Here is an 8,824-nt window from a genome sequence, read left to right as displayed (position 1 = left end):
AGGGGGACATGCTTTCACTTCTGAAATCAAAGCAGGCATTTCAGTGTATATTATGGACCCAGTTGCTTTTTCTGAGTGTTCATTCTCAAATATTTGATTGACAGAAAAGCCTGACAAAGCACAAACATAGCACAGTTGTGAAACTGATGAATGTGCACAATCTCTGAAAACATTTGTATGTGCTATGGTATTTGTTTGCATCTACTAGCTTTTATCATAGTAAGCCTATAGGAGAAAAAGTTTCCCTTAAGTAAAATATTTACAATAGAGAGCTTACAGGTGGAATTTCATATTAAAGATAAAACCACATATTATGTTGGAAATTACTCCTTTTGTTTTCAACCATAGCATACTTCTCCCAGAAGTGAAGGTATATTCATTTTATTGCTTTGATATTAAAAAAACACGAGGGAAGAATGAAAGGAGGAGACTACTCCCAACTCACAGAATAAGTCCCTACAATAAGGTTCCTGTAATTGCTGGTACGTTACTGTACTAAGACTCCTTCCTTTCTCCCTCACAACTACTTTTCTCAACAGAACCTCTGTTACAAACCTGTTCATTTTCTCCCTAGAAAGACAAGTCAGAGACTAAGACAAAGGCTAAGTTATTAATGACTAGAATGGTAGCAATTCCTTAATTACAAACCTTGCTACCTATTTTGCAGGTGGCAAAATACCCTCCCAGTGTGATGGGCTTATAAAACAAAATGAGGGGAGGATAAGTAAGAGAAAAGATCTTAGAAAATAAATAAGGCTGGAGAAGGTGAGGAAGGAATCTCGGTGAAGGAGCATGATTCTGATTCTCTTCAGAACAGTTCATTATTTTCCATATCTTGTGGGAAGAGATCTGCTAGAGAATCTGAGCAATGACATGTTACTCCTTTGAGAGTATGAATTTGATCCAGATAATCTGCTCTAACATCAAACATCCCTGCCACAGGGATTTATTTAAGTCATTAAAGGCTTTTTATTTACAGTTTATTGTACAAAATGCTCCTCAAAGTACTTAATTCCTCTTAAATGAATTAGGCAAGCACCACAAATTTCACGTTACAAAAAGTGGTCTGTGTCGAATGCAAGATCTGCCTTTTAAGAAGAAACTGCTGCCTCCCATTCACCACTCCTGAAGTACTGGCATCCGCGAGCTCTCAATCATCTCCTCAAGCGCTGGCCTGACCTTGTTTCCCACGTGGGCGTACAACCTTAGAGATCTGCATGTGAAATGAGTGACTCACTTGTAAGCTGACCTGATTTCATTAATAAGGTAATAGGTTAGTATCTCAAAAAAGAAGGTGCAGTATCTTTTCCAGAGCAGGCATTTTTGAACACAATGCAACCGCTACAAGCATTAGTAAAAAAAGCCACGATGCCTCCCTGAAGGAGGGAGCAATTACATCTTACTCATTTAGAAATCAAATTTCTGGATGTTGCAGCGATCAGGTTACAGGACATACAGGACTATAAATCATCTTACACAGTCAGTTAGCAAAGATGACGTGAAGCTACCCTCTAGAATGAAAAGAAAAAAAAAAACAAACAGCCCACCCATACACCTATAACAGAGAGGATCACACACACACAAATCTTTTTAAGGTCTACTTTTTATGAGGTGCTGCAGCAGAAAACTAATTTTAAAAATCATTCGAATTGAAATCTTAAGCCAACAACATTCCTTTAACTCAAACTGGTGAAGTGCTTCCTGGCACAGAAGCCTAACTATTAACTTGGCATCTTCATCCAGGCTGTGTGTTGAATATGGAACAAGTGAGAGCTCCGGAGATAGAATCTCCTTTGGCTTGATCACAAATCATAAAGATAATGGCTTTCCACTTATAAAGATTTTTGGAAAGCCATTTTGCTTCTGAGCCAGTAACCTATGTTTGGATTTGGATATCTTGCTATATTTAAAGAGGATGCATGCCTGCTAAATCTTAAAAAAGAACGCAATGGCGGAACAGTGCGGAAAAGGGAAATCAAACTGCTGCTTTCGATGAAGAACATAAAGTGGATGAGTATGAACACCCCCCCATCAAGCAATTTTAGTCTTCCATCTCAAGTGGCCTATCACTGTTCCTCCTTGAGCAGTCACAAAGTGGAAAATGATACACCCTACCTGCTCTGAGATAAGAAATAAATGAAAATGAGAAATTTTTCCTGTTTAAAAGACTAAGTTTGTGGCTGTATCTCTTTGGGCCTGAAGAACTGGTCTGTCCGGAAAACTTGGCAAATTCCATATTTTCATTTATTGAACATAGCATGGACAGTCCAGAGATGAACTTTGTGCTAAGACTTCATTGCTATTACTAGTATCTGTCTTCCCATGCAACATTAATAATCATCTTAATTCTTGATCAAGAAAAGGGAATAACCTCATTAAAGGCACGCAAAACAAGTAAGTTTGTTTGGCCCTCTTAGAACACAGGAAAAGCTTCTGTGCTGACTGGGGTGAGCAAGGAACTTTATTTATTTACTTCAGTGAGAAAGAAACAGCAAAAAAGTTTGTTAGGATAAGGGAGTTTCAACTTTTTATTAGTCCATCACCAGGAAAAAGGGGAAATTTGGTTTGCACAGGACAACGTGGTATACAATAGGGTACACTAAAAAAGCCCCGAAAAGAGAAGCCAAATTCTGTTGCAAATTAATAGTAAAGCAGAATAGGATTAACTCCTAGTTCTCTCTTTTACCTTCCAACACTTACAAGAACTGTGTTAATTTACAAGTTTGGGTGGCTTCAGATCAGTGGAGCTTGGCCTGTTAACAAAGATCATGCTGGACTGATACAATTCCTGCATCAAAACAGAGACGGTGACCAACTACCCTGACAAACTGCTGCTGACATGCAGAAAGGGCAGTGCCATGTGGTATTAACTCACGCATGATATACATGCATTTTTTCCCCAACTGAAGGAGTGACAGACAAAATACAAATCTAGTACACCTCATAATAAAAAGTTAAAAGTTAAGTTTAGAAATGTTTAATGAGTGAGGTATTTTGGTCACTGCCTTATTTGGTATTTACATTACAAGCTAGGATTTGCAAAGCAGGCAGAGCGTGCTCCACGCCTGTTTGCAATAACATCTTCTGCATGGTTTGGTTTCTTACCCACTCTTACCTTTACTTGTCATGAGTTAAAGGATATATCATATATTTATGAAAGAAAAATATTTGCATGCAAACAATGCTTGATAGCTAATTTTTGACAGATTTCTAATAAATGATGATGTAGAAACAGTCACTGAACGGAGGACTGGATTGTCAATAATTTAAGGCATGAATTAAGAATGAATTATTTATTAGTGATTACCAGCTGGTCAGGAGCCTGCTAAGCTGTTGTCAGAGCTGGGCAAGACGTTTGTAATTCTGAGCAGCACAAAAGGTTCGGTGATTTCACAAACTAATAATAAACCACTAAAGATCCAAACTCAGGCTAATCCTAAGCCATTACTTCCAGTGATCTCCATGCTTTAGTATTTTGTACATTGCCTTTTCAGCAAATTCCCTTCAGTGTTTTAGTGAACAAAAAAATCAAGCCACCTCTGTTCTTTTTGCTTTAACTTTCCATTCTGGATTTAGTGAACTGGAATTCTGTTATGAAAATGAAATTATCTTTCATGAATCAAAGCCATACAAAAAGGAAAACCTATGCAAAAAAAACCCCAAAACAAAACAAAAAAAACCCAACACTGTAGTAACTGCTAACTTCTTGGTGAATAAATATCTAACATGAAAGCACAGCTACCATCTTTCTGGACTTAACCACATTTTCTAGACTACCATAGCATTCATGTAGATGACATTTTTTTAAAAGTAATTTTGTTTTGATACATACTCCCAGTAAAAGCAACGTGCTCCTGAATACACATTTGTTTAGATGAATTACTGAGTCACATATTCACAGGGTCATTAGTTTGATCAAGTACAACATTGCCCCAGTATTGCCCCCAAATTTGTAATTAGCAAACTCATACTTCTCTAATACCAAAGACCAATAAAAACACTTTAAAAATGGTACTGCAAAATTTGCAATAAAACCATGAGAAATTCAACATTGAAACAATCAGAGTGAATCCTTAACATGTTTATTTATAAGGGACTATTAATAACCCAGGAGAAGATTTTTGTTCATTTGTTTAAAAGTCTGGGGCCTAAATTTCATTTGTTCTCAATGATATGACTTGCTATTCTGCCTAAGTGAGCTCAGGGTGGCAGACAGCACTCAGACTGTCACTGCCAGCATGTCTCCATCCCAGTGACGGCAGCTGGCTTCACAGCCAGCTTTTTCAGCTGAAGCTCCTCTACCACAGGAAATTCTCACCTGGCCAGCTGTGGATAGCATCCAACTCAGAACACTTCTGAACAGTGCAAATCAACTAAGGAAATTAAATAAATAGCTCATGACGTACAGATAATGCTTTAAAAACCGCTACTACTAGAAAAAACAGGTGCTATTTTATATAGCTTGTCCATAACTCTATTTCCTAGAAATCAAATTTAAAAAGAAAATAGCATTACATAACTCAGTGACTGCAGCATCAGTGCTCTGATGATTTTTAGTCATACCCAAGTCCTTTGTAAAGGAAATTACCTACTTGAGGAGCTTAAACACAACTGGCTGAACCAATTTGTTGAATTCCCAAGTGTATTACTGTGGATGCAAAGTTTTGCTACATGAAAATGTTTCTATCCCTAAACATAAAGATGGTAATTTTATATAAAGCTTACCTAAAGTTCTGTGCCAAATCTAGATGAAAAGTTTCCACCGAGCTGAAATAAAAAAGTGTTGATTTCAGAAGGAAAGTTAAAGCAGTCAACAAAGCATCCTGCCAGAATTTCAGTTAGCATTTTAAACCTTTCTATTTTGTACACTGTAGGACCAATAATTGCATTGCACACTTGATCAGCTTCAGACAAACTTTGTTTGAATGTGACCTATCTGCACTTTTTGCCTGGAAGAAGCAACCAGTCAGACAGAGATGCAAACACCTCTAAAGGGTAACCGATGATAACACAGTCAAGATGATGCCTGGAACGAATAATTGTTAAACAATCCAATCTTACCTTGAAAACATGGAAAAGCAATTTCAGAACTCTAAAACCCAGTTATGCCTTCATCTTATCTGACCACACAATACAAAGATTTAAAAAAAAACAACCAAGTGAAAAATGAACCATCCCTCCCACCCCCCAAAACCAAAAAAACCCCAAACAAATACAGAGCCTATTTTTGAAAATGCCATTACAGAAAACAAGTAGTTCAAGCAATTTTTGTGCTTACTTGCTGTGCTGGTTTTGGCTGGGATAGAGTTAATTTTCTTTGTAGTAGCTAGTATGGGGCTATGTTTTCTATTTGTGCTGAAAACAGCATTGATAACACAGGGATATTGTCATTATTGCTGACCAGTGCTTACACAGAGCCAAGGTCTTTTCTGCTTCTCCCCCCACCCCACCAGCGAGCAGGCTGGGGGGGCACAAGGAGTTGGGAGGGGACACAGCCGGGACAGCTGACCCCAACTGACCCAAGGGATATTCCAGACCATAGAACGTCATGCTCAGCACATAAAGCTGAGAGAAGAAGGAGGAAGGGGGGGACTTTAGGAGTGATGGCGTTTGTCTTCCCAAGTCACCGTTATGTGCGATGGAGCCCGGCTTTTCTGGAGATGGCTGAACACCTGCCTGCCCATGGGCAGTGGAGAATGAATTCCTTGTTTTGCTTTGCTTGCATGGTTGGCTTTTGCTTTACCGATTAAACTGTCTTTATCTCAGCCCACGAGTTTTCTCACTTTCCTGATTCTGTCCACCATCCTGCTGGGGTGGGGGGGGAGTGAGTGAGCGGCTGTGTGGGGCTTAGTTGCTGGCTGGGGTTAAACCACAACACTTGCATTACAATTTCTCTACCACCATCAAGTATTACAACTCTCAGGATTAGTTACTTTTGGAAAAAGAAGCAAAGAAATCTGCAGAATGGATTTGCCTGTGATGCATACAAAGCTGCAATTACCACTGTGACAAAACATATTATCCAGACTAATGATAAGAGGAACAAAAAAGTTATTTTTAACAAACAAAAGTTATGGGTCTCACTAATTCAACCTGTATTATTTTTGTTCATGATCAATTCTATAAATCATTTTCTCAGATCTGCAGTTGAACAGCTCTGTCTATTACTTTAAATATTTACTTTTAAAAGATGAAATAACAACACATTCCATGAGTTCTGTACTTTGCCCATTAATGGTCACTGGTATTCAAACCACAGGCAAAAATATGCTATAATTAGCAAAATTTCTTAAGATAATGTTTCTTTAACATTCATACCACCCCTTTAGTAGTTAGCAAACACTGATGCTATGAACTGATACAACAGCAAGGTCTTCACCTTTCTGCTGAGGAACAGACTTTCCTGGTCACTTAATAAAGTTGAAATGTAGGGATAATCCCAAGTTTTGTGTCTGCCTTTCTGCAAAGTCTTAATACAGAGCTTATGCGTGAGCTGATTTAGTAATAGCCCATATAATTTGTTCTAAAATTTTGTCTTTGAATAAAGAATTAGGAGTTACAATTATGGCACCAGACCTTCTGATTTTCTTCTGTGACAAAATGCCTTTGACATGGATGCACAGAGGTCTGTTCAAACACTCACTCAGGGACTGTCAACCACTATACCTTTTTCATGCTTTGGCTTGACTGCCTGCCTTTGTATGAAGACTTTTGGTACTACAAATATACGGTGTTGCCCTATTTTAAAAGGCTCTGCTGTGAACCAGCATCTAGTTAACGCCATGCTAGCTCCATGCAGACATGCTAGCACACATATAGCTTAATGAGCTGCAAGAACCCCTGCTTGGGGTGAATTATGGAAAAGTAGCCAGGGAGTCAAGAACTGGCAGCAAGGGTTTGCTCTTCACTAACTTCCCTGAAAAACCAAACCTGGGGTTAACTTCTCAGTGAAGCGGGTGGTTGGACAGCGAAAGTGTCCGTGTTACAAAAGAAAAAGCCAACCGGTGGAAAGTCAGCTTTCGTACTGGGAGAGGGTCATTTAGCGTGCTGGAAGAGAGACGATGCTAGGTGAGGTGGACAACTAAAACCAAAGGGACAAATCAAAGATGAGAAAGGGGAGGCATCCAGAAACTGAACACTACTTCCCTCCACTGAAGCTAGAAAGAACTGTCCTGCACGCCTCGTCCAAATGCTCTGCAGACAGACAAGAAAGGGATTTTTCTTTAGTCTAATATGATCTAGAAACTATGACCCAGTTCCAAGTCTTTTTTTTTCCTCCAAGGAAAGACTTTCTTCCTACAACCCTTACAGCCACTTCCAAATTACAGATGTGAACAGGCATTAAGGGGTGACTTTTATTCTCCCTGTCTTTTTTTACATAAATTAGATCAAGATTAAAAAAGATCACTGAAGTTATTTGAAGAGGGGATTAAAAGCTAAATACTCACACAAAACATGTGTCTGCAAACTCTTTTTGGGGTTTGTTTGGGTTTTTTTTCTTGTTTTTCACCATATGATTCAGCAGGCCTCTGAAAAAGGGTTAGGAACTAGAATAATCTAGCATAAGAAGTCCTTGCAAAGTCTACACTATGGTAAGAGTGCCAAGGGCTATGATATTTCTTAAGCCACTGAGAAGTGCAAGTTGATTATAAAATTTTGACAATAGGAGTGGATGGCTGGAAGGACTCCCTTGACTCTCTTGGCAAGCAAATAGAAGGAGAACACTGCAAACAAGTTGTCCTATGGATAAAATTGCTTATCAGAGGAAAAACTGAAAAGCCTTAAGGTTATTGCACAGAAATGGCATTAACTTGATTCCTCCGGTTACTGTCTTGCAGCATCCTTTGAGAAGGCAGTAAAGTGAGAAAGGAAACAGCGTATTAGAGCCCTATTAAAGCTAAGCACCTGCCTTCCACAGTGGAAAACTCCTTGAGGAAGGAGGTGGAAGAAAGATACATGGTTCCTACGGGCAAAAATAAATCCAGAGGGGTGTGGGGGAACAACTGGGCTCTCTGACACCACTAAATGCCTCAGAAATTTCTTAATAAAATAGATTTTCAAACAAACAGTGAAAGGCAGTTCTATGGGTCTGGTAAGAATAAGTGTGCCCTAGAAACGCATCAGTTGAGGACAGTGTCATTTCAAAACATATTACAGGAAAGGGCCCCTCAGATATTGTCCTGAAATCCTTAAAAAAAAAAGAAAAAAAAAAAGGCAGAACTCTTCCCAAATAAAATCATTAAGTTTGAGATGCTGGAGAAAGTCATGGCAGATACTAAAATCCCATGCATTAGATCCTCACTTTACTGGCATAGAAAACCAAATTTGTCCACCTAAAACACAGCCTATGAGTGATAAGGTGTGATGCTCACCTGTCTGGACACAAGGAGATGTAGAGCAGAATGAGAAGCACTGCTCCTACTACGGTTGCCAAGAGAGATCTCATCCAGGAGCTAAGCTGGCAGAAGTTACAGTACTGCACAATGGTGATCAGAATCGCGCAACACATAAACATGGTGTACTGCAACAAAGAGAGAGAGCGCGAGTTAGCTTCTTCTTGCTGACTACAGCCCTTCTGCACATAAATGCTGGCGTAAACTAAAGAATGTGTGATACAAAAGAGAAGTATCTAATTTTATCTGTATTATGTGCACAGTAAGTAATCCCTCACAGTGTCTGTATCAGGAGACAGCACTTGAAGATGGAGGTCTTCCCTTCAAAGAGCAAGAAAACTTGTAGCACAAGTAGTTTGTCACAATTTTCCCTAAATGAAGTTTTGTATTACTGCATTACACAACCATTATTTCAGTAACTTTCAATACCT

At 38.9% G+C, this 8,824-nt stretch overlaps 1 protein-coding gene across 5 annotated transcripts in view; it reads right to left on the bottom strand.

Annotated features, from left to right (window-relative positions):
- The window catches only part of ADCY9 (adenylate cyclase 9), a 98,135-nt gene that overhangs the window by 11,357 nt on the left and 77,954 nt on the right, over positions 1-8,824 (bottom strand). For 4 of the 5 annotated variants that reach the window (XR_012654647.1, XR_012654648.1, XM_075059247.1 and 1 more), the window contains 2 exons: positions 8,373-8,521; positions 4,726-4,767 (listed from right to left, as the gene is read on the bottom strand). Coding sequence is in view for 3 of the 5 variants with exons in the window: in XM_075059247.1 (XP_074915348.1) it covers positions 4,726-4,767; positions 8,373-8,521 (191 nt within the window). In the remaining 2 variants the exon portion in view is untranslated. The remainder of the gene's footprint in view (positions 1-4,725; positions 4,768-8,372; positions 8,522-8,824) is intronic. The other variant, XM_075059248.1, reaches the window with a different exon arrangement.

Source organism: Buteo buteo, chromosome 29 (genome assembly GCF_964188355.1).
Source record: "Buteo buteo chromosome 29, bButBut1.hap1.1, whole genome shotgun sequence".
Taxonomy (NCBI): Eukaryota; Metazoa; Chordata; class Aves; order Accipitriformes; family Accipitridae; genus Buteo; species Buteo buteo.
Note: the sequence above shows the minus strand (reverse complement) of the source record. Positions and strands in the feature narration are given on the sequence as shown.